The 26,450-nt window shown below is 44.7% G+C and overlaps 1 protein-coding gene across 2 annotated transcripts in view; it reads right to left on the bottom strand.

Annotated features, from left to right (window-relative positions):
* Window positions 1-4,580: 4,580 nt before the first annotated feature.
* Window positions 4,581-26,450, bottom strand: part of Wipf2 (WAS/WASL interacting protein family member 2) — a 33,270-nt gene continuing 11,400 nt past the window's right edge. For both annotated transcript variants that reach the window (XM_038326219.1, XM_038326220.1), the window contains exons 2-8: window positions 18,848-18,979; window positions 14,790-14,922; window positions 13,999-14,115; window positions 12,027-12,683; window positions 8,580-8,789; window positions 5,536-5,637; window positions 4,581-5,228 (exon numbers count right to left, since the gene is read on the bottom strand). In XM_038326219.1, the coding sequence (XP_038182147.1) occupies window positions 5,188-5,228; window positions 5,536-5,637; window positions 8,580-8,789; window positions 12,027-12,683; window positions 13,999-14,115; window positions 14,790-14,922; window positions 18,848-18,910 (1,323 nt within the window). In that variant the 5' untranslated portion in view covers window positions 18,911-18,979 and the 3' untranslated portion in view covers window positions 4,581-5,187. The remainder of the gene's footprint in view (window positions 5,229-5,535; window positions 5,638-8,579; window positions 8,790-12,026; window positions 12,684-13,998; window positions 14,116-14,789; window positions 14,923-18,847; window positions 18,980-26,450) is intronic.

Below are 26,450 nucleotides of genomic sequence, written 5' to 3' on the forward strand. Positions count from 1 at the left end.
GTCGTTTAAGCAAGGTCCATAAGAGACTATTAAGTTAGGAAGAACAATAAAATCAATAAATAGTTTATTAATCATATTAATAACAAGAATGGGTCAAATAATCAGGAATTCAGGCACTCTGGGGCCCCCACAGGCTATGCTATCTGGATTCTGTGAGCTTGATCCGCACACCCATGCACACCCACCAGTCAGTGGGGAGGGAGCTCTGCAATCAGGGAGAGTACAAGTCAAGCTCGGAGGACTCATTCTTCCTGTCAGTAACAAAGAAGCCTGGCTGAGTTTTAACACCTAACATCAAAGTTCAAAAATACCAACTAAGATTTCAGCTTAAAAAGCAGTGAAGATGGGACCTTATGCAACTTTGAAGCCAGCCCTCCTGGGGGCAGAGGCAGGCGGATCTCTGTGAGTTCAAAGTAAGCCTGGTCTACAAATTGAGCTCCAGGACAGTAGGAGCTACACAGAGAAACCTTGTCTTGAAACAACAACAACAACAAAAAAAGACACACTCAGTAATGACTATTTCTAGACCTGAAAATGTCTGCTGGGTGGTGGTGGCACACGTCTTTAATCCCAGCAATCGGGAGGCAGAGACAGTCTAGTCTCACTCTCTCAGTTCGAGGCCAGCCTGGTCTGTAGAGTGAGTTCCAGGACAGCCAGGGCTACACACAAGAGAAACCCTGTCTCGAAAAAAGTCAATCAACCAAACCAAACCTAAGTAATCAAGCAGTGAAGAGAAATAGACAGCAGCACCCACACACTCGAGAACAAATGGATTCTCAAGATCCCAAAGGCCCTGCCCACCCCCCACCACCAGAATCAGGCATAGGTAACAGAATCTGAGGGGTCACAAGGAAGGAACACAAAGACAGTGAGCCTCGGGGGGCGCCTTGAGATCAAGGCAACAGGAGGTAAGCAGCAAACACAAGACAGAATCACTGGTCAGTGAGGCCACAAATGGTGAGTTTTTAAGACACCCAGGCAGAAAAGTCCTCTGAGAGCTGCAGGTGCTTCTGCCATGCACACCAGCACACGTCCTTCCTTGGGGGAACCTGAAATACCCAGAAGAGGATTTCCTCCCCTCTCCTTGCCATCAGTATTACTCTTGAGTTACACTTCCTTGAGTATTACTCATGACAAAAATAGTTTTTTTCATTTTTTTAAAAAATATTTAATTAATTAAACTGCACAGCATCCAGAAGAAAGAAATGTACCAAGGAATTCAACCTGAAACCAGACTATACATTTTCTGTCGGGGGACAAGGGGTGCAAAGATCAGCGCTATTGTGGAGAAGCACTGAAACCTTAATAAAAACTCCAAAATAAATCACACAATAAATATTTCTTAAAGAAACTGATCCACATGCAGATGATGGGCACACACACACACACACACACACACACGTACTCTGGTCTTTTATTTAGTGTTGACCGTAACTTCCAGACTGGAAACTGTGGGAAAAGGACCAAAGTCAGACATGAAAAAAGAGGGTGTGCTAAGTCCCTCTGCCACCGGGGGGAGCAAGACATGACAATCGGAGAAGGAACCCAGGAAGCTGTAAGAATCAAGAGCAGAAAGGAACCAGCAGTTATCAAGGAAGATTTTAATTACTTCATAGAGGGGAGAAAGCACAGGAATCTAACACAAGTGAAGGCACAATGAACGTGGTGGAGTCGAGTGAAACAGAACCCTTCCTTCAGTTAAATGGCTGTTGGGTTTTTTGTTTTTGTTTCTGCATGTGATTTTGAAGGTGGTTATCATTTTACTTCATTTTATTTTCAAGAAATGAGTCTTAAAGGCAGAATTATAATGGCCTCCTCTCTTCCCTCTCATTCCCTAAATCTGGGTGGCTTCAGAGTCGCCTTGACCACATAACTTAGGGACTGAGTCAGTCACAGGGAAAGAAAAATTACATCTGGAATGTGAAGACTCTGGTCTGGGTTTGCAGAAGGACAGACAGCGCAGCACAGTGCTATCGAAGGGCCTCTGATGCCCGACACTCCACCTCCAGAGCTTCACGGAACGAAGGACCCTGGAGTCACGTTTCTCCCACACTCCCTTAAGCACTCGGCCTACAGATTATTTCAAGTGATCAGGAGAATTACAACACACCCCAACCCTGAGTTGCTCTGGAGCAAATCTATTTACAGTTATTTTTTCCTCCTCGCCTCTCCCTGGAGGTAAATCTGGGTTTCAAGCTGGGAAGCCACTGGGTAAGGGGATTAATTCCCCCAGTGCAATGCCAGTGACTAGTTTCCTTGCCTTTGCCAGGAAAGGGGACAGGGACAAATTTCTGGTGACGACAGCCTCACATCCACCAGCTAGGACAGCCCTAGCTGCTCACACAATTGGCCGAGGCTGTGAAAACAGGAGGGCTCCACAGCTGCAGCAAACCCCCAGGAGAGAGAGACAGCCACACCTGGAATGTCCTAGTACTTTGGTCCAGGTTTGGTGACTTGAGACTAGGAAAGAGGGCATCTAGCTCATTTGAAAATCAGAGGCCACTGCCCAGCTTCAGATAGGGCAGTAAGAAACAGCTACTGTTTCCTATTAGGGAAAACCACTACAAAACCCACAGGAGAGCTGTTGGCAAAGCTTCTTGCTACTTAGCTGGGCAATATCTCTTCCCTTTGGGAGGGAACAAAGGAACTAAAAGGATCAGGCAACAGCCTCAACGTGAGACCACCCAATCTCCCACTGAAGAGACGACATCCCATGAGCAGATTAAAAAAAAAAAAAACAGTTCAGAAGGGAGATTTTCAGTGCTCTTGCAGCCCACTACCTTTAACCTGTATTACAAGCTTTGTACAACATACAAAATAGACCAACAATTTTAAGGATCACATTCCCACCTTCAATAGCAAACATACACTGATAACAAATCTGTTACTAACAGCAGGACCAAATGATGTATAAGGCAAAGACATTTAAATTAGGTGCTGTGTCATCAACATTCTCTAGAGGAGAATACCCATTTATTCAGATCTAAACCCAGGCCTTTTTTTGGTAGTTGTCCCATCGAGCAAAAACAATGGAAATGTAATAATACCCACATGACACCATCCAAATCTGGGGAATATGAACAGTGCAGGTCATGTGGAGGAAGGATCAGCCCAGTGAAAAGCTGGGGTTTGGCTTTATTTGCTATATCATATATTCTGATAATTTACGTTTCAGTAAGGGGACATCTCTATACACTTTGATAGCATTGTACAAAAGGCATCAACTCCCATTTCAAAAACAAATGGGAAGACTTCACAGTCAAAGTTCAGTAACTAGCGTCTACCCTGAACTCCTGTGGTACCAGCTCTTCTCCTAGCTCTGTTCACTTGAGGATGCTGGGAAGACCCTGGGAGAGGACTGCTAATGTATGTGAGAAGAACAGTAAGTAGTGAACAAACTAGAAGTCTGGGAGACCTAACCACTGCTTGTCCCAAGAGTCGAAGTGGTCCAGGAGATGGCAAAGGGTAACACTCAATAAATAAATAAACCAAGTTAAGCCCAGCTTCACCAACATGGAAGATTTGGGTTTCACCTGGTATTAAACACAGATCCTTAGCCTATGTTCCATTAGATTAGAAAGGTCCCTATGAGCCGGGTGTGATAGTGTATGACATTAATCACAGCACCCGGGAGACAGAGGCAGGTGGATCTCTGTGAGTTCAAGGCCAGCCTGGTCTACAGAATGAGTTCCAGGACAGCCAGGGCTTTCACGGAGAAACCCTGTCTTGAAAAATAATAATAACAAGTAAAAGAAAGGTCCCTGTGACAATTTAACCCTGTGACGGATCTGAAAGTTTTTAACTAGCTTCCCCTGGACAACCTGGTTTCCCCATGGTCACGCAGGGTTGGAGCAGCCTTTGTCCATGGCTATGACTGTTGGAAACCAACCTACCCAGTGTGTGGAGTCTGGGCCCCACTGCTGTTGGAGAAGAGACGCTCACTGTCTAACAGACCAACCCCAGTTGGAACATCCACTTTTCCTGTGCTGTTCACCTACAACCTGGAAGACAGACACAATGTATTGCTGGCTGCCAAGGAAGACCCACCGACTGGAGTGCAGCATATCTCCCTCAGTCTTTGTGCTTCTTGGTTTAGAAGACTCGGAATATGTCCCCAAAGGCCCCACGTATTTCCTTGCCCTTTTCTACTCTGTGGGCTTAGCACCCACAGTCTTGGGAAAGCAGCATGGCAGAGATAACAGGAAGACCTTGCTGTCAGATGTGTGAGATGGGTATGAGGAGGCTGTCAAGACCTTTGCAGCCCCAGAGCCAGACCCTCCTGTGAAGTGCTTCCTCCTTCCCTTAGTCTCCCTGGAGCATTCCCCAAGGGCTGCTGACCATTTCAGGGTTAATCAGAAAAAACTGAGATCGACTTGAGGTTCAGGTTAAGGTCCTCACCCCCTCTTTTCATCTCTTACAGGAAGTTTCTGGGGTTTGTGAATTGGGAATATGAATAATGCACCCAACAAAAAGCGACTCTTCTCTTGAGGGACAGGAAGCACTCCGGGGAAAGGCAGGGGGTCCAGATGGCCCTGGCCCTCAGCTGCAGAGGAGCCAACTAGCTCTGGAATGATCCTCAGTTTACTTCGTCCCCTTCTTTTATTGTCTAGTTCACTGATTAGTATTTAGTGTATGTACAACTTACCCCTTGGAACGGGGAGAGGAGGGATGAGAACAAAACACTCTTAAAAATGGAGAAGACCCATTTCTTTGTCCTTTCTGTAACCTGACCTTTAAAACAGGTCACTTCTGCAAACCCCCTGACTGCTTCACAAAAAGTACCTTTTCCTCAACTGTCCTGGCCACACCACCCTCCTCAACTATGGAATACAATGCACACGCACACTTCCCCTTGGTGAATAACAGCAGGCAGGGGTACCATTCTCCACCCTGCCCAGTGTGCGTCCATTCACCATAACAAGGCACCTTTCCCTGGAAGAAAGCAGGAGAAACGGAGGCTTTCTCCTCTTCTGGCTTAGCAGGGCTTAAGAGCCTACTGCCAACAGAAAGAATCCAATCACCAAGTCCAGAGATGAGATGCATAGATGGAACTGGGCCAGGAGGATGCTTAGGGTTGGTTGCACTGGAGAAACACTGTAGGAGCTCTCATGCAGGTTTTACGGGTTGGGGGACCATCTGAGAAGAGGAGGTCCATCCTTTTCCTGAGGAGCAGGACCAAGCCAGGCTTCACCTGAGAATGGGTGGCAGAGGTGGGGCTCCGCGGGCAGCTGGAGAAACAAGAATCATAGACACTGAGCTCACTTACAGATCCTAAATAACATTTCTGAAATGAGATGGGCTCTCTAAGTCAATTTTTAACAACAGGGACTATTGCTGAAGAGATGGCTTGGAAGGTGAGCACTTGATGCCAAGGCTGGTGACCCGAGTTAGTCCCCAGGATCCAGGGGACTTGGTGGAAGGAGAAAAACCAACTCCTCCTGACCTCTACACGTGCAAAAGCACATTCTAATTTCAGAAAACACACAAACTCTATGTTGCATGCAAACAGGGAAGCTCTCCTCACTCCCCTCGCACCTCGGTTTGTTTTGCTGGGGTATACTCTCTGAAGATGTTTATACTCTTCTGGAGCAGGAAAGTCCTCGACTGGATGGAAGGAGTACTTGGACTCAAAATCATCTGTGAAAAGAGAAGAATATTCTGTCATGCCTCCCACAGACTTGGGACTTCTTAGGACCTTTCCTATTTACCAATCTCCTCTGGGTTCTGCTGTATGGAGAACCTGCTCTACACACCAAACCAAAGTTCCTGAGACAACAAAAGCATCACCCTGGGTACCTCTGATGAACAGTGGATACCCAAAGACCCTTTATCTGGGGCTGGGTATGGTGGCAGGAGCCTGTAACCAAGGGCTGTGGAGGCAGAAATCAGAGTATCACTGGGGCTTGCTGGCCAGCCAGTCAGACCAACTGCAGAGCTCCAGATTTAGTGAGAGACCTTATCTAAGACAAATATGGTGGAGAATTATCAAGGAAGACACCTAATGTTGACCTCTGGCCTCCATAACCACCTGTACACATACATATAAACACATAAAGGTACACATGTGAACATATACATACAGAGAAAAAAATTAATCCTTTTAAACTGTGTTTTGTCTACATGTATGTTTGGGCACCATGTGCACACAGCACCCACAGATGCTAATGGAAACAGGAGTTACAGACTGTTATGGAGGCTCCATACTGGTGTTGGGAATTGAACACGGGTCCTCTGAAAATGTACCCAATATTCTTAACTACTGAGCTATCTCTCCAGCCCCTTTATTTATGTGCTTGATAGTTTTATTCAACTTAACACAAGGTAGAGTTATCTGAAAGGAGGGATCCTCAATTGAAAAAATGTCTCCATAAAATCTGGCTATAGGGAATTTTCTTAATTGGTGATTGATGGGGAATGGCTCGGCCCATTGTGGGTGGTGCCATCCCTGGACTGTGGTCCTGGGTTCTATAAGAAAGCAGGCTGAGCAAGTCATGGGGAGTACCTCTCCATGGCCTTTGCATCAGCTCCTGCCTCCAGGTATCTGCCCTGTTCCTGTCCTGACTTCCTCCAGTGGTGAGTTGCAATATGAAAGTATAAGCCAAATAAACCCTTTCCTCCCCAATCTGCTTTCTGGTCATGGTGTTTCATCACAGCAATAGAAACCCAAACTAAAACAAATTATTATTATTATTATTATTATTATTATTATTATTATTATTATATTAGACATGGTTTTTCTGTATAGCCCTAGCTATCGTGGAACTAACTCTGTAAATCAGGCTGGCTTCAAACTCACAAAAATCCACCCGTCTCTGCCTCCCAAGTGCTGGGATTAAAGGCGTGCGCCACCATTGTCAAGCTTTTATTATTTTTGTTTGTTTTGAGACAGGGTCTCACTATGTAGCCTTGGCTAACCTGGAACTATGAGACCAGCATGGTCTCAAACACACAGAGATCTGCTTGACTCTGCCTTCGAAGTGCTAGGATCAAGGTGAATGCCACACGACCAGAACCAGTACCTACCCTTCTAAAATTCTGAATGTAAAGGAGTCAAATGCCGACTCTACATCTTTCCCCAAAATTCGGACACTTTGGGAAAGGAGCACAAGTGTGTGTGTGTGAGCAGAAACACGAAGCTCCAGAAACAAGGTGGGCTTACAAGACTATTGCTATGGGAAACAAACTGAATTAAATTTAAGGGGTGGTAGTCATTAACCTCAAATGTCTCTCTAGCAAGCGAGAGTTTTAATGGAAAACTTTCTTTCAGCCTTGGTTATCCTATATTGCTCTGCAACACAGTTCAGTCAGCCATGTCTAGCTCCACTCCTACTCTCTATGACCTCTTCATAAGATTCTAACATCTTACATCTTATGGACATGGCATGATCACACCTCAAGAGGTCCTTTTTCTATTCAAAGCTTTTTTTGTTTAGATAGGGTCTTACTATGTATTACAGACAGGTTTTGAATTTAAGATTCTCCTGCACCAGCTAAATCCTGTGTGCTGGGACTACAGACACATGCCACCGTGCCCCACTACATTCAGAGGTTTCTGCAATAAAGATGTATGCTCAAAGCAAAACTCTCGTGCAATTGTTAAGAACAGGCTGGACTGTGTCAGAGATAGTGATGGAGGAACAACCCTGAAGAACTTAGCATGTTAATGCTTTCAAGAGATATCATGATCTACACCATGCATCTTCAAAAGAGTACAACTTATGGCTCTATTCTAGACCATGAGGTGAATTCTCTTAAGTAGAGATTTCGACATTTATAAGCCTGGAAAACATGATCCAATATGCGCCTGTTCTAGTCAACTTCCCGCTTCTCTACATAGTAACAGTGGGGTCCAAATAAGTAAAATGACGTCCTCAAAAAAATACAGCTGGTTTGTCAGTGGCCTCTGTATGTTTTGTTTCTGTAGTGCTGGGGTTCAAACTAAGGGCCTCTGTCAGCTAAGCTTGTTTGGCTTTTCGTGCTGTTTCTGTACTGTGGGAATGATTAAGTGCAGGACCTTGTACACATTAGGCTAATGCTGTACCACTGAGCTTCACCCTAAGCCTCTTGAGTTTTTAAGTAACCAGGAAGGAACTCCCCTCTTTGAACACATAATTCTAGGATGTATGTAAATAAAAAGGACAGTCGCTAATGGGAAGCTCCATCAGTGATTCTTGTGGGGACTTGAGAGTAGCTTTAGAATCAGTATAAACCCTGACGACTTGATTTCAATCTGTTCATGTAAGGAAAGGAATGTCAATGGATCAGAAGCACAAGTCAGATGAAAAGTCAGGAGGGACCTGCTGCGAACAGGACTGCTGCTCTGGCCTATTCTCCATCTACGGGAGCCATCTGGCAGCTAAGGCACCAATGAGTCGGTGAAGTCACCACCAGAACTGAGACAAAGTCACTATTAGCTAGGCGGTGGTGGCGAACACCACCCAGCATTTAGGAGGTAGAGGCAGGCGGATCTCTGTGAGTTTGAGGCCTGCCTGGTCTACAAAGTGAGTTCCAGGACAGCCAGGCCTACACAGTGAAACCCTATCTTGACACAACAAACAAACAAATCACTGACAACTTACCCAAAAAGGAACGGACAGTGGTGATGGAGTCTCTATGGCCATTCCTCAGGGGTGGTGGTGGAGGAGGGGGTGGCCCAGCTGGCGTCCTTGAGGGTGGAGGTGGGGGCTTTCCTCTGCTCGGAGGCTCTGACCCATGCATTCGATAAGGTGGTGGGGGAGGAGGAGCATCCCTGGCACCATTTCGGACCATGGGTAGAGGGGGTGGAGGAGCTGCAATTAAAATCCAAAGCAGTTGGCTTGTGTTGGAACTTAGCTTGAGAAACACAAGCTAAGAAAGCAGCTGGGGAGGGTGGCAGAGTGGAGGGAGCCACTAGTGAGGGAGCAAATGTGAGAAATGTACAATGATACAGAAGTATAGAAATGCTATAACGAAATTCATTGTTTTATACACCAACTATAAAATAAAAGCCATAGAATGCCAGGTAATGGTGGCACACCTTTACCGTACTCAGGAGGCAGAGGCAGGTGAACTCTGAGTTTGAGGCCAGTCTGGTCTACAGAGTTTCCAGGAGAGCCAGGACTAGACGGAGAAACACTGTCTCGAAAAACAAAATAAAGCAAACAAATCATAGAAAATAGAAGAGAGATTCAGACTCTACAAGGAGCCTTGGGGTGGCTGCTGCTGCTCCTCCACTCTGTTCCCTCCCTGTCATTGTTTAGTTTTGGTCTGTTGGGTGTTTTTGGTTTTTGTAACAAAACAAGGCTTGTGTGTGCAGCCTCAGCTGTCCTAGAACTTACTCTGTGGACAAGGCTGGTCTGGAACTTGCTGCTTTCTGCTCAGCCTCCACAGAAACAAACATGTATTAACATATAATATTGTTATAATGTGATTTAATAGAAGTCCATGAATTACTTAGATGCCATTTACATAAAACAAGTTCAACAGCACACTACACTTTTACACACACTTCTAGCTTACAGACAACAAACAAACTCAAGAGAATCAGAGAAATCTGCCCCATGTTATACAACAAATACAGCCACTCCTCAAGACTGGGCTACTCAGAACTCCTGCTCTGGATACTGAGCGGGCAGCAGGCTGAGGCCTCCCCTTGGCCCATGCTCATGGCTACCAGACACAATACAACTCACAGTATATGAAAAGCAAGAAATCTGCAGACTCGACACTACTTTCCTCAGTTTTATTTTCTCTGCTTTTATTACAGAATGGGATTAGAAAGACGGAGGATTGTTCACATTAAGAGTCTTTTAAGGGGGCTAGAGAGATGGCTCAGTGGTAAAGAGCACTGGCTGTTCTTCCAGAGGACCTGGGTTCAATTCCCAGCACCCACATGGCAGCTCACAACTGTCTATAACTCTAGTTCCGGGGGATCTGATACCCTCACACAGATATACATGCAGGCAAAACAGCAATGCACATGAAATAGAAATTTAAAAAAGATGTGGCTTTAAAAAAAAGTCTTTTAAAATCTTTAAGTTAAAAACTTTTAATTTTTTAGATTTATTTATGTGCATCCGTGTTTGCCTGCATGTGTGTATGAACCATATGCATGCCTCATGCCAGCAGAGGTCAGCAAAAGAGTATTCCAGAGTGCTCCTGGAACTGGGTGCAGGGAAGTGACCTGGGTCCTCTGGCAGAGCAGCCATTGTCTCTCCGGCTGTCCCCCACCTGATGTGTGCGTTTTTTTCCCTTTAAACCTGAACTTTACAGAATCCTGGGCTATCTTATGGCTGGTTATAGGCAGGGAAATACCATGTCATCAATATTATCAGGTTGTTGTCTGGGGTGCCCTCTAAAAGACTTTTACTGAAGCCGGCTGTGGTGGTGTATCTCTTTAATCCCATCACTTGAGAGGCAGAGGCAGGCGGATCTCTGTGAGTTTGGGGCCAGCTTGGTTTACAAAATGAGTTTCAGGACAGCCAGGGCTGTTACACCTACAAACCCTGTCTTAAAAAATCAAAAAAGTGCTACTGGGAGCACAAGTTTACAGGCAACATGATTTGTATTTATTTTTATTTATGCATGTGTGCGCCTGCATGTCTGTAGGTATGCCATGTGTGCACAAGAGCCCATGGAGGCTAGAGGAGGACATCAGATCCCCTGGAGCTGGAGTTACAGGAGGCTGTGAGCTGCTGTGATATTGGCTGGGAGCCAAGTCCAGGTCCACAGGAAAAGCAGCAGTGCTTTGGCAACTGTCCTATTTGTATACGGACACACTCAACCAGGCCTTTACCAAGGTTCCTATATATTGCTTTCTTAAACGTTCTTTTCTGGTTTTGGTCACACACAGTCTCCCTACATTGCCCAGGCTGACCTCAAACTCCGGTGGCTCAAACCAGCCTCTGCTTCAGCCTCCAACACAGCTGGCATCCATTCCTAATTCGTGAACATACCCCAATTTGCTTCCTTTTTCACCTACTACTTCTCCACCAACGCTGCACAGAGGGTCCCTTGATGTTCAGTCCACAGCCAGTTCTCAGTGTCCAGCTGGCCTTTCTGCAGCACTGCACACAGAGGACCACTTCCTTTATCCTGCTCCTTCTCCATCACTCTACCAAGTTCATTTTTCCTGTTTTGTTTTTTGTGTTTAGTTTTTATTATTTTATATGTATGGGTGTTTTGCTTATATGCATATATGTGCACCATGTGTGCCTGATGCCCTCAGAGACCATAAGAGAGTATCAGATCTCTTGAAATTGACACTACAGACCGTTGTGAGCCAATGTGTGGGTGCTAGGAAACCAACCCAGGTGCTCTGAAAGAGCAGTTAGTGCTCTTAGCCATTAGCCATCTCTCCAGCCACCAGGCATGTGGTTTTGTTGTTGTTGTTTTGTTTTTCATAACAGGGTTTCTCTGTGTAACACAGTCCTAGTTGTTGTGGACTCACTTTGTAGACTAGGCTGACTTTGAACTCAGAGATCCACCTGCCTCCCAAGTGCAGGATTAAAGGTGTGCCACACTATGCCCAGCTAGCATGTGGTTTTGTTGCTGTTGTTTTGTTTTTTAATTTTATATAAGATTTATTTAGAGCCAAGTGTGCTAGTGCACACCTTTGATCCCAGCATTCTGCAGGCAGAAGCAGATGGCTAAGAGTTTAAGGCTAGAGTGTTCTACATACCAAGTTCCAGGCCAATCAAAGGTACACACGGAGACCTTGTCTCGAAAACAAGGTCTCACTTGGAATGGGACAAGGTCAGCTCCAAATCTTCCCAGAGTCTCCTACACATTATCCCGGAAGACCTAGCTTTCCCACTTTCCTTCTTGCTGGCTCCTGACTCATATATATATACATATATACATATACATATATATATATATACACACTAGGTTGTGCACAACAAGTTTTTTAATCTCTTCCCTAACAATTACCAACACATAAAGGGCACCCAATAAACCAGGTGAATACATGAACTCTTACTCTAATGATTGAAGAGATGCTCTTAGAAAAAGCAAAGAGAAAAGAGAAAAGGCTTCTGAACACTTACCTGCTCCCCTACTAGGAGGGTCTCGGGCTGGGGGAGGTGGCCTGTTACTCAACAAGAAGGGGGAGGCAGAGTTGGGTGGAGGAGGTGCAAGGCCTCTGACTGGCCCTGGTGTCTTCCTATGCAAAGAATTGTGTCTTTGTGGCAGCTCAGGGGCTGACTCATTAGTGGGACTTGAGGGTCCATTGGGGACCCCAGGAGGCTGGCGGTAAGGCGGTGGGGGAGGAGCCAGAGACTGGCCACTTGGTCCGGTTCTGATATTCACAGGGGAAGGAGGTGGTTTTACAGGGGGTGGAGTAGGATGTCCTTCTCGACTCGGGTGCAGCCTTTGTCCAGGTGTTGGAGGCAAGGGTTTCTCCCTGTTGTAGGCCTGAGCTTTGCTGTTGTGCACAGGCAGAGGAGTAGGGGGCGCATTGGCACGGCGCCCTGGAGGTGGTGGGGGAGGAGCAGATGAGCTGTGTTTCATGCCTGTACCGCTAGTGGTATTGGGACGAGAGAGGTCCGGTAAAGAGGGTCTCTGCGTCCGGGGCAGTTCTGGGAGGGAGGCTCGGCTGCTGTCAGTATCATCTTGAGGACGCCCACTGGCTGTAGACACTGGAGGCCTCGGAGCAGCAGCTCGAGAACTGGGGACTTGTAGGGCTGGCTTAGCAGCTACAGTATCTACAAACAACAGAACACTGTGTTAACAGTTACATGTGCATCGGTCAGGCCTCTGGTTGACCCAGCCTCCTCAGTACACCTTGCACAACAGCTGAGAAAGTACCAGCAAAGTTCTTGAGTCTGTTTGCTTTCCTGTGGCCCAGGCTCAAGCTCAGAGCCTCAAGCATGCAAAGAACTTGCCTTACTGCTGAGCCACATCACTAACCCTAGCTCTGAGTTTGGTTTTTTTTAAATATTTAATTATGTATACAATATTCTGTCTGTGTGTATGTCTGCAGGTCAGAAGAGGGCACCAGACCTTATTAGAGATGGTTGTGAGCCACCATGTGGTTGCTGGGAATTGAACTCAGGACCTTTGGAAGAGCAGGCAATGCTCTTAACCACTGAGCCATCTCTCCAGCCCCTAGCCTCTGAGTTTTAATCAGGTTTCAGATTCAGAGTCTCTTGACACAAAATGAACACATTTGAATTGAATTACATTCATTTATTTTACCCCCCCCCCCTTTTTTTAGAGGGGGCATATCTATGTACCCCTGGCTGTCCTGGAACTTGCTCTGTAGACCAGGCTAGCCTCAAACTCACAGAGACTCACCTGTCTCTGCCTCCTGAGTGTGCACCACCATGTTGGCTTGTCGTTCTGTTTCTGGCTTATTTCACTCAACACAATGTCCTCTAGGTCTGTCCGTGTTGTCACAAATAACAATTTCTTTTGCAGGGCCGAATAGTAATCTATTCTGTGTATGTGTGTGTGTGTGTGTGTGTGTGAATATTCTGAATGTAGTTATTTATGTATTTAGAGATTAGGTCTCATGTAAACTAGATTGGCCTCAGACTCAGAAAGTAGTCAAGGATGAACTTGAATGTCTGAGGTTCTCCTACCTCTACCTCCCAAGTTCTGGGATTACACGTATACCACCTAGCTTGGTTTATGCAGTGCTAGGAACTAAACTCAGGTCTTCATACACACTAGCCAAGTCTTCAACTCATTGAGCTACAACCCAGTACTTAAAACCTTTTTTGTTTCTTTAAGGCAGGCTCTCAACTCTTGCGGTTCAGTCTGAACTCAAACTTGTGATTTTCCTGCCTCAACCCTGCAGGTAGGACTGCAGTCACATGCTACAACAGCAGCTCGCATTTTCTTTACCTAAGTTAAACACATTTTTATTTAACTCTCAGCTTTGCTTTACTGGGCAACTATGCTTGTCTCTTTTTCCTCCCACCTTCAACCCGTTTTCAACCTAAGATAGCACACTTGAAGCAAGTCAAAAAAACAAACAATGTTGGGAGATAGCCCAAGAGATAACTTCTCAGATACCTGAAGCATCCTTGGCTCCCACAGGTCGCAGCTTGGGTACTCCTCCTTGAAAGAGACCTCCCTTGGGTTGCAAAGTAGCAGCTCCAGGGCCATAGCCACCACCACTCCCTTTGGGCTCTGGAAGGCAGAGGTGAGGTTTCATTTCATATGCTCTGAGCTGCTGATCAAGTCAAGCCTGAGAAGAAACGATTCCTCTATCTAGGCTCTAATTTACAAACGTACCAATCTTACTTTTGCCTCTCTATCAAGAAGCGGCAGCAAGAGTAGCAGCACTACCACTAAAACACACAAACCCAAGGGCACCTAGGCCTTGTAGCTGCACACCTTCATGCAAGGATTATTACAAAAAACAAGCAAACTAAAAGGACAAAGGGAAGGAGGAGCCATTTTTATTTAGGGGGAAGGAGAACAACTCGATTAAAACAGACAGGCTCGACAGAGTTCTCTGGGCCCTCTTCCCCATGTTGGGGGCGGGTGAGACAAGGAAGTGAGAACAAGCGTTCCTGAGGCCTACAAGAATGGACTTGTACAGCGACTGTAACACCATCCTTGGTTTCAGCCAGGAAGCCTCTAGGAATGTGGTGGTCTCCTGAGAACAGCCACAGATGGGCCCTAACAAAAACTATCATCAGCAGGGGAGGACTTTAACCCTGAGAAGAGCTGAGAACTTTCATAATGTTCAACTCCACAGCTGAAGGAAAGTCAAGATATCCAGGACACCATTTTCCCACTGGAGAGACGACAATAAGTGTGATGCCCAGAAGTCTTCTAATCCTGGGACCCCGACTCACTCTCGATGACAGGAGCACTCCGATCATTAATGTTGGTCACCTTCTTCAGTTTGGTCCCTTTGCAAATGTCTTGTAAGAGGGCTCCTCGATTCCGCTGCTCATCTCTACTGAGTTTGGGCTGCTCTGTGTTTGCCTGGAGGAAGAAGGAAATGTGTAACTTTACCCCAAGAGCTCCTTTTATCACAAGCTTGGCATAAATGACTTAAGCCAAGGGATTCCGTAAGATGCCACAACACATTCAGATATATGCACCAAGTAGCAATATCACCTTATGCCATCATTCTCCTGTGAAAGACACAAACCACCCTCCAATTCACAGTTTCTGAGAGGAGGGCAAGGCTAGCCATGAATTTCTGTCTTGGACATAATAATGTGGCACCATCGCCAGCACAGCTTTTTCTGGGCAGCCACTATGCCTCAGGCATTGTGGTAAGTATTACTTAGATTACCTCATTTAAAGCCTGAAATACGCATACAGAAAGATATGATTATCAATATCCACATTTGAAAAGTGTGGATCAGAAGCTGAATAGTTTCCGATGGTTATGCAGTTAGTAATTGGTCAAACAAGAATTCACACCCCAATGCTGACTCTGCAAAATATTATCCCAACATAACTTGCTACCTTCTTGCTACTTTGTCTTCTACATGATGTTATACAGTAGACCTTGATAGTCCTACTCTAAAACTGAGGAAATAACAGTTCTAGAAAGTTTAGGACACATGATTAGCAGACACCAGAACCAATATTTTAAACTTCAAAATGTTATTTGTCATTACTGTGTGTGTCCATGCTCAAAGTGCAGAGGTCAGAGGACAACTTTCCTGAGCTGGTTCTCTCCTTCCACTTTGGGGTCCGGAGACTGAGTTCAGGTGGTCAGGCTTGCACAGCGAGAGTCTGTGTAGCCCTGTGTGTTCTAAAACTCACTCTGTAGACCAAGCTGGCCTCTAACTCAGAGATCTGCCTCCGCCTCTGCCTCTCAAGTGCTGAGATTAAAGTTATATTTGGAGCTGGAAAAATGGCTCAGTGGTTAATAGCGGCACTGCTCTTACAGAGGGATCCCCAGCACCCACGTGCAGCTTACAACTGTCTATAATTCTAGTTCCAAGGAGATTCAATGCCTCAGGCTTTACAGGCAGTTGTACTCATGTGCACAGACCCACACATAAACACATAATTAAAAATAAAAATAAAACCCTTTCTTAAAACATTTATTTTTATGTATATGAGTGTTTTGCCTGTATGTATGTATATATTTACATACGTATTACATTACTTGTGTGTCTGGTATTCAAGGAGGTAAAAAAAAGAGTATCAGATCCCCAGAAACTAGGGTTATAAGTAGGTATGAGTCACCACATGGGTGCTAGAAACTGAACCTAGGTCCTCTGCAAGAGCAGTAAAGTGTTGCTCTTAACTTTTGAGACCCAAAACTTGAATTTTTTTTTTGTTGTTGTTGTTGTTTTGTTTTGGATGAGGTCTCACTGTGTAGCCAGGCTGGCCTGGAAATTAAGAGTTCTGCCTGTCTCTGCCTCCCAAGTGGTATGCCTAATTTTCTTCCTTTCTTGGTAGAGAATAAGACACGACAGACTTGGATTTAAAATGGACTGGAGGGGTTAGAGATGGCTCAACAGTTAAGAGCACTGACTGCGCTTCCAAAAGACCTGGGTTCAATTCCCAGAACCCACAAGACAGCTCACAACTATCTGTAACTCCAGTTCTAAGGGACCTGACATCCATGGCAAAACACCAATGATCATAAAATAAAATTAATTAAAATGGCCTGGAGCTGGAAAAAGAACACTTGCTGCTATTACAGAGGACCTGGGTTCAATTCTTAGCTTATACATGGCAGTTCATCATCGTTGGTAATTCCAGTTTCAGGGGATCTGGTGGCCTCTTCTGGCCTTTGAGGACACCAGTCACTCACATGGTACACAGATACATGCAGGCAAAACACCCATACATATAAAACAATAAAAATTTTAACGTATTTTCTCTAAATTTGTCAAATGCTAATGGACTGGACACTGTTAATGTAATTTTTTTTTTTTTTTTTTTTCGAGACAGGGTTTCTCTGGAGACAGGGTTTCTCTGTGGCTTTGGAGCCTGTCCTGGAACTAGCTCTTATAGACCAGGCTTGTCTCGAACTCACAGAGATCCACCTGCCTCTGCCTCCCGAGTGCTGGGATTAAAGGCATGCGCCACCACCGCCCGGCTTGTTAATGTAATTCTTGACTGTATATATTGTATATAGTTATTGTACTTACTATATATAGTTTTCCTATGTTAACTATAACTGTCTCTTTTTATTTTAGACAAAAAAGGGGAAATGTTGTGATATTTTATTTGTGTTCTGACAAATAAAGCTTGCCTGAAGATCAGAGGGTAGAGCTAGCCACCAGTTAGGTCTGGAGGTCTGCACAGACAGGCATCAGGAAGTGATATGGCTGGGCAGACAGAGGAAGTGATAAGGTGGGGGCACAGACAGTAGCTTGGCCCTTTTTTGTCTGAGGAATCAGAGAGGTAAGAGGTAACTGTGGCTGGCCCTTTACTTCTTTCAGCTGTTACCCCAATATCTGACTCCAGGTTTTTATTATTAAGACTAAATAGGGTCACGCCCCACATTGGACACCAGATGAAGCACGACCCTAATTAGTCTTAACAGCCTGGGAGTAGGAGAGGAGAAGAAATGGTAGCAGGAAACTACCACTCAAATCCTCAACCCTTCTCAAGGATGTCAGAGAAATGAGACTAACCTACTTGTAAGACAGGTAGCTTAAGAAGAAACACTAGCTCCAACTCCATGAGTCCAAATCTCCATTTGGAATGAAGCAGGACAGGGAACCTCTCAGAAGTCCAACCTACTTGAGACACAGGCTTGTGTGTTCTCTATCTCCTTACACTGCCTGCTATTAAGTGTGTCTCTTAAGTAGCTTCAAGAATCCAGGATGCGGGCTGGAGAGATGGCTCAGAGGTTAAGAGCACTGCTTGCTCTTCCAAAGGTCCTGAGTTCAATTCCCAGCAACCGCATGGTGGCTCACAACCATCTGTAATGAGGTCTGGTGCCCTCTTCTGGCCTGCAGGCATACACAGACAGAATATTATATACATTATAAATAAATAAATTAATTAAAAAAAAAAAGAATCCAGGATGCAAGCTGGGCGGTGGTGGCACACGCCTTTAATCCCAGCACTCAGCACTCGGGGAGGCAGAGGCAGGCGGATCTCTGTGAGTTCGAGGCCAACCTGGGCTACAAGAGCTAGTTCCGGGACAGTCTCCAAAAAGCTACAGAAGAAACCCTGTCTCGAAAAAAAAAAAAAAATCCAGGATGCAGCTGAGCAGTTGCTCAGGCCTACACTCCGGAAGGCATGCAGAAGGCAAAGAAAAAAGGATCACACTGCAAGGTAGAGGCCAGTCTGACCTACACAGCAAGCTACTGGCCAGCCACACAGCAAGATCCTGTCTCAAAATACTAGGGAAAAGTCTTTAAAGGTCAAATATATACTAAAGTTATAGATGGTATTAAAAATGATTAGTGGACATGGTTAACTTGGGGGAATGAGACAAGAAGACCTAAAGTTTAAGGCCAGCAAGGTCAGCCTGGACTACATAGCAAGACCCTGTTACAAACAAAACCAAGCAAACCACAAGGGGGTAGGTGCTGGAAAGGTGGCTCCATCCTCAAGAGCATTTACTGCTCTTTCAGAGGATGCAGGCTCAGTCCCCAGCATGGTTCTGGCCATACAGCTGCTTGTAACTCTAGTTCCAGAGGATCCCAAAGCCCTATCCTGCCTCCTGTGGCATGAGGCATGCATGTGGTGCACATACATGCAGGCAATACATGTAAATATATATATATATGTAAAGTAAATATAAAAGAAATTTTTTAAAAAAGACAGAGCTACAGAGCAAGGTCAGAGTGAAAGAGTGGTTAGGTAAGAAAATTTACAAGTTTTAAACAAAAAGGACTGAAAAGAAAAAGAACAAAACAGTATGAGAAGTCTACCAATTTACTTAAAGGTTTGAAGACAACCTAGTGGAGAGACTACATACCTGATTAAAAGTGGGAGGTGGGGGAGGACCAGGTGGGGGCGGGGGAGGAGGAGGAATTGGCATCCTTGCCCTGCTCCCAGTTGGCACCGTTCTCTCTCCGTCTTTATTTGTAGCTTTAGGTCATTCATATACCTGTAAACAAAATCAAAATTCAAAAGAACAGCTTTATAACTAGAGGCTTTGCGTGCCCAGGAGGTCTAGAGAATTAGACAGGTACAGAGACCCTGAGCACTTCATCCCTACATAAATACTCTCTGTGAAACACCAGTTTACAGTCTCCTTTATACATTATTCTTGGTGGAAGTGGGAATCAAACCCAGGTCCTCAAAGGTGCTAAGCATGGGCTTCATCACTGATTTCTACTCCCACACCAACTAAAAACAAACAACAAAAAACACTTTATATCTTAAAAGTTCTAGGTTCACAGCAAAACTGAGCAAGAAGTACTACAAGTTTCCATGCATGCATCTCACTGTGCTGAAGTGTGATTAACAGGTCAGGCATGCAACTACCCCACAGTGTGATTGGTGGATCAGGCACTAAGAATATGTCTGACTCTTTAAGAAGCTGCCAAACTTCTTCAAAAGTTGCTCTACCCACTTAGGATTTGCACCAGCAACAAAGAACTTCTGTTGCTCCACATCTCTACCACACTTGGTACTGTCAGTTGGGAGTTCGGCCACTCGATGTCTGTTTAGGTCCTTTTGACTTTGGGGGTGATGGTGCTCCCCAGGGCTAAGGTATGATAAGTCCACATTCTACCAATAAGCCATTCATAACCCTAGCCTTACTTTTTTTTTCCAATTAGACTTTTCATTTTACTGTTGGGTTCAAGAACTCTGTCTCTAGTGAAATATTTTCTTCCAGTTTTTGGCCTGCCTTCTCAATCTCTCTCTCTCTCTCTCTCTCTCTCTCTCTCTCTCTCTCTCTCTCTCTCTCTCTCTCTCTCTCTCTCTCTCCCCTCCCCTCTCTCTCCTCTCTCTCTCCCTCCCCTCCCTCCCCCCTCCAGCCTTTTAAGAATATAAAATCATTCTCAGTTTGTGAGGCATTCAAAAACAAACTGTAGACTAGACTTGACTCACAGGCCACAGTTCACCTGTACCTGGCAATAGTCACACCCACGGGACTTGATTAGAGAATAAATACCACATGAGAAACTGCCTGCTGACTTGGTCACACAATACCTAGCATTTGAAACCTACGGCTGTCTGCCCACTGCAGTCTGCTTCACTTGACACAGAACTGAAGCAAGGAACTGACTGACGGAGGACACTGAACTGGCTGAAGATACAACCAGAGCTTAAGGACACCAAGTCCTCCAAGGCTTGGTCCCGAAAAAAATCTCCTTTCTTGATCTCTAAAAATGAAAGCCAAAATAGCAGTGGCACCATGAATGCAAACTCCCAGATAGGAAAGATATAATATAAAAGGCTGGAGAGATGGCTCAGCAGTTGGAGGCACTTGTGACTCTTGCAGCTCCCACCCCAGGTTGTTCACAACAGCCTGGAACTCCAGTTCCAGGAAATTTAATGCCTCCTTCTGACCTCACCGGTACCACACACATGTGGCACAAAGACATACAGAAACAAAAGTAAAATTAAATCTTTAAAAAAATTAAAATAAAGTCCATTTGTCAGTCCACAGAGGAACTGCCTCTAAACAGAGTAACTAATGTGATTAGGGCACAAGGAGATTCTCAGTAGCCCACAGTACAGATGCGAGGCCATGTGTATCAAGCCAGTCACAGGACGGCTTAGCTCTGAACTCCTTACAGGGATATTCATAATTCACTGTTAATGAGATGTCATTTTAATAGTCTTTCAATGTCCTGGAGTGAAGGAAGGTAAGAGGAGATATCCAAAGACCAGGAACAGCTGCAGGAGAGTAGAACTGATCAGAAAGTTGACTGGAAATCTTCAACCCCAACTCCTGCCTGTGTGATGTCCAACAGAGCTATCTGCTTCACAAAGAGGCCTGGACTAGTTCTCATGGAGGATGACATCTACACTCACTTCAAAACCAAGTGGTGGGGTTGCCTCCAAGTCTGACAACCTGAGTTCAATCCTTAGGGCCAACACAGCTTAGGAAAAAAAAAAAAAAAAAGGTTCCAACAACTTGTCTTCTGACTCACACACATCCCAGGAGGGGCTTTGGAGATAGCTGGTAATATGTGACAAGTTCAATGCCCAGAACCAATATTTAAAAAGCTGGGTATTATCCAGGCAGTAGTGGTGCACACCTTTGATCTCAGCACTTGGGAGGCAGAGGCAGTCAGCTCTCTGAGTTCGAGGCCAGCCTGGTCTACAGAACAAGTTCCAGGACAGCCAGGGCAACATAGAGAAACCCTGTCTCGAAAAAATAGATAGATAGATAGATAGATAGATAGATAGATAGATAGATAGATAGATAGATAGATAGACAGACAGACAGACAGACAGATGAAAGATAGATGATAGATAGATAGATAAATGATAGATAGATGATAGGTAGATAGATGATAGATAATAGATGATAGATAGATGACAGATAGATGATAGATAGATTAGATAGATAGATGATAGATGATTGATAGATTAGATAGATAGATAGATGATAGATAGAAAGATAGATTGATAGATGATAGAAGATAGATAGATGATAGAAAGACAGACAGACAGACAGACAGACAGAGCTGGTGTGGTGGCACACTTATAAGTCTGGTGCTAAGGAGACAAGACAAGAGGAGCCAGCCTAGGCATTGACAAGTTCTAGGCCAGTGAGACTCTGTTTCTACATAAGGTGGACAGCATTCTTAAGAAAGGACATTCAGAGCTAGAGAGATGGCTCAGCGGTTAAGAGCCTGCTCTTCCAAAGGTCCTGAGTTCAATTCCCAGCAACCACATGGTGGCTCACAACCATCTGTAATGAGGTCTGGTGCCCTCTTCAGGCATGTACGTAGACAGAATATTGTATACATAATAAATAATTTTTTTTTAAAAAAGGACATTCAAATTGTCCTTCCACAAGTACAAATACACATATGTACACACACACACACACACACACGTGCACACGCACACAGAGTTTTAGCCCCTCTCCAAAGAAAATACCATTTCATTTCTGGTCTCAAAGTTGAGAGCGACAATCTTCCTTTACTCGAGATCTAACCCTTTAGTCATATTTTTATCAAAATGTGCTCAGAGGAGCGATGCCCCAGCCACCTGAAAAGTTGAGGGAGGAAAATTGCCTAAACCCAGGAGGTCAAGACCAACCTGGGCAAAACAGGAGGACCCTGTCTCATTCAATGCCCCTGAACAAATGCTCAGCTTCACTAAAATATTAATCAAAAATAGTAAATTTTCACAAGTCAAAACCCTATTACCAGGGACAAGCATAAATTTAAAATAAATTGAAGGGGTCATTCTCCAAATCCAGAAGTGTCCCTCTCTGGCCAATGTCAATACTGCTGAAGAAGGCTGAAGGAAGCAACAGCTTCCCCCCCCCCCGCCCCCCCCCGTCAAGGCCAAACAGAATTACAATCAGCTCACCAATTCCACAGACACAACACAACTTCTTACCTTACGGACAATGGATAACCAGGCACTACTTACATAACTTTAAGGGTTAAAAGTCACCACATGGAATGTGCCTGCCTGCCTACCTGCCCTTTAAGATTGCTCCTAAAAAGCAATTAAGGTCTGATATGGTGGTGCATGCCTTTAAGCTTAGCTCTCACGGTAGAGTCAGATAGATTTCTAAGTTTGAGGCCAGCCTGCCCTGCACAGGAAATTTAAGCCAGCCAAGGCTGTATAGTGAAACCAAATCTCAAAAACAAACAAGCCACACACAAAAAACAACAACAAAATAGCCCAAAAAAACAACAACACAACAACAATAAAGTTGGGAAATCAGGAGTCCTTAGCACAGTGGTGTAATGGCATCCAGTCCCCAGGATGAAGAACCTCAATACAGGAAGAGTAGGAGCGGCCCAAGCATATGGACACACCTACCCCTCCAGAAGACTACCCAACAACAGGAACCAAACTGGTTCCCGGACTTACTTGAGAACTGATGTCCACATAGAATCAACCACACACATCCTGTGTTCTAGGTCAGACTGGAGACGGCACCCACTAACGCAGCTCTACTGTCTGTCTCTAAATACAGCGAATCAGGCAGAGCGCCTTTCATGCCACTCACCTCCCACCGCTACTCCACTAAATGGTCATATAGTGCAGAGCGCTCCTCTCTCAACGGAGCGCGTGCCAGTTCTTTTCTGAAGCTCAGATCAGTCAAATGTCTGGTAATGCCGGGCAGTGGTGGTGCACGCCTTTAATCCCAGCACTCGGGAGGCAGAGACAGGAGATCTCTAAATTCAAGGCCAGCCTGGTCTACAGAGCTAGTTCCAGGACAGCCAGGGTACACAGAGAAACCCCATCTCAAAAGGAAAAATAAAAAAAATAAAAAAATCCCAAGGTGATTTCATGAAAGGAATTCCCCCCGCAAATATAGGCAATTTTTTATCATAAAAATTTAACTGTATAGCAAGCCTGATTGACCCAGAAAGAAGTTAAAAATCAAATAGTTATCATAAATATTTAAACTAAAAGCCTTAGGTCATCTAACACAGACATGTATGGGCAGTTTTATTTTTTAAAGCAAAGTTCTAGCCAGGAGTGTTGGTGTCTGCCTTTGATCTCAGCGCTTAGAGACAGAGGCAGGTAGACAACAACTTCTAGGCCAGTCAGTGCTATCCAGTGAAGACTCTGCCTCAAAAAAACAATGGATGGATGGATGGATGGATGGATGGATGGATGGATGGATGATGGATGGATAGATGAATGATGGATGGATGGATGATGGATGGATGGATGGATGATGGATGGATGATGGATGGATGGATGATGGATAAGCAGTCTCAAATATATGGGGCTGACTCTGAACTCTATGTAGACAATGATGACCCTGAGTCCTTACTTCTCCTGTCTTTGCCTCCCGAGTGCTGAGATTACAGGTACATATCACAACTGGCTCCTTTACTCCAGGACAGTGGCTCTCCAGAGTTCTAAGAAGAACGAAAGCTGGGCATGCAGCACACCTGTAACCCCAGCACGTAGGAGACAGAGGGAGATGGCTGGGGGGAATGATAGCAAACCTTACCTAAAACCAAAACAAAACTGATACAGCTCAATCAACCAGTTTTGGTTTTTGGGGTTTTTTTTGTTTGTTTCTTTGTTTTTCAAGACAGGGTTTCTCTGTAGCTTTGGAGCCTCTCCTGAAAGTAGCTCTTGTAGACCAGGTTGGCCTCGAACTCACAAAGATCCGCCTGCCTCTGCCTCCCAAGTGCTGGGATTAAAGGTGTGCACCACCACTGCCCGGCTCAATCAACCAGTTTTTTTTTTTCCATAAGGAGCTTTCTCTTCTTGCCCTGGATTATTTTTTGAGCTCCAAAATGTAAATGCAGATGTCTGCTTATTTTCTATGTTTAAATATTAGGTTATTTCTAGATACAGTAAAGTCCAGAAGATAAGACTTATCTAAAAGGATGATAAACAAGGAGACATGCATACTCACGTTCAATTAAACAACCACAGTGCAAAGAATGGCTTCATGATAAGACTAGAGACAACTAATGCAAGAGAAACTGTAAATTAAATGTCTTAACAGCACCCCAAACACATCAGGAGTGACCTCAATAAACCCCTCCAGACCTACCACACTCCGCTCCTCAAAGCAAAGAGACAATCCAGTTCTGCAATAAACACAAAATACAATATTAACTGCAGTAAATCGGTGGTAGTTAAGACAGCCAGTGGAGAAGCACAAGACAGTCACACTTTTTGTTCAATAGTAGTTTTTCAACTTTGTTTATCCAAACTGTTCAAACACACCTTTTTTTTTTAAAAATATTTATTTATTTATTATGTATACAATACTCTGTCTGTGTGTATGTCTGCAGGCCAGAAGAGGGCACCAGACCTCATTACAGATGGTTGTGAGCCACCATGTGGTTGCTGGGAATTGAACTCAGGACCTTTGGAAGAGCAGGCAATGCTCTTAACCACTGAGCCATCTCTCCAGCCCCCAAACACACCTTTTTTAAAAAAAGATTTATTTATTTATTACGTACACAGCATTCTGCCTGCATGTATGCATGCACATCAGATTTCATCATAGATGGTTGTGAGCCACCATGTAGTTGCTGGGAATTGAACTCAGGACCTCTGGAAGAACAGCCAGTTCGCTTAACCTCTGAGCCATCTCTCCAGCCCCCCAAACATAACTTGTAAAAGCATTTTGGAAAGGGTCTAGGATGGAATGGGCCCAGGAGATGTCTCAGCAGGTAAAAGTACTTGCCACAAAAGCCTGACAATCTTGAGTTCAAACCCTGGAACCCACGGTGGGAAAAGGGAATTGACTCCCAAAAGTTGCCCTCTGGGCTCCACACGTATGCCAGCACTTGCACACACTGCACACACACTCACACACAAATCATAATATTAAAGTTTTAGAAAAGATGGAGCCTAGGGGCGTGGTTCAGAGTATGCACACAGCCTTGGGTTTATTCCTCAGCAGCAAATAAAATACATAAAATACATAAAACACAGAGCTGTTTCTATAAAGCTACCCATCAGAAAATGTAAACGCACCCAATGCCAGAGTCAACGTGGCTAACTAACAGACACAGGGATGTCCAAGAACTGGTCACTATGGTGGTACACTCGGCCTCCACAACATTAACTACAAGTACTACACAGCTCCTGACCTCCAGGAATTGACAGCATCCAAGGAGTAGCCAGCTGCAAACCTATTTCCAGCTGATTTGCTGACTAGCAGTAAAGGACAGAGCAGTTCTTTTCTCAGTCTATGAATCTATTATATAGATGGGAGACGCAAATGTGACCTTCATATGGTCATGGTTAAAAACAAACCTCAAAGCCAGGCTTGGTGGCACAAGTCTACAATCCTAGCACTTGGGAGGTAGAGGCAGAAGGACTGGGAACTTGAGACCCTGTCTCTAAAAAACAAAAAATCCAACTTCAAAATCTCAGTGCATTGTCATCTCCAAAAAGATGTGGAAACCCAAGGCAGATGATTTACATGTGTTCTCAAAGCCTGCATCCATTTTCCATTTCACCAGAGACATTAGCACAGTCCTGAATTTTGACAGTTAAATGATGGAGTAGCTCAATGTTCATAATTAATATTTCCTCCCCACCCACATCTCCCAGCAACCAGGGTGCTTAGATATATTGGCAAGAAAAATGGAGTCACACAGCTAAAATTTATTACCATCAGCCAGCTTTACTACTAGGGAGGGTCTAGATTTAGGAGACTGACTTTGCTCCTTTACTAAAGAATTACCTGAATAAATTCCTCAAGTGGGGGGGGAGCACTCTTGGGAAGAAAGGAGTTTGTCAGCTAAAAGACACATATTCTAATTTAGAAATCCTGCCCAAAAGAACAAAAGTACAAAACTAGGCAGATTGAAAACTGTCTGAATATAAAGGAAATACCAGGGAAAGCCCTAGTTTTCCCTGGAGATGTAAGGGGTGCCAATGTTTACAGAGAGCTCTTCTGGAGCGGGGGTTTCTGAGCTCACCTGTACTACATCACATTTAGG

Source organism: Arvicola amphibius, chromosome 4 (genome assembly GCF_903992535.2).
Source record: "Arvicola amphibius chromosome 4, mArvAmp1.2, whole genome shotgun sequence".
NCBI lineage: Eukaryota > Metazoa > Chordata > Mammalia > Rodentia > Cricetidae > Arvicola > Arvicola amphibius.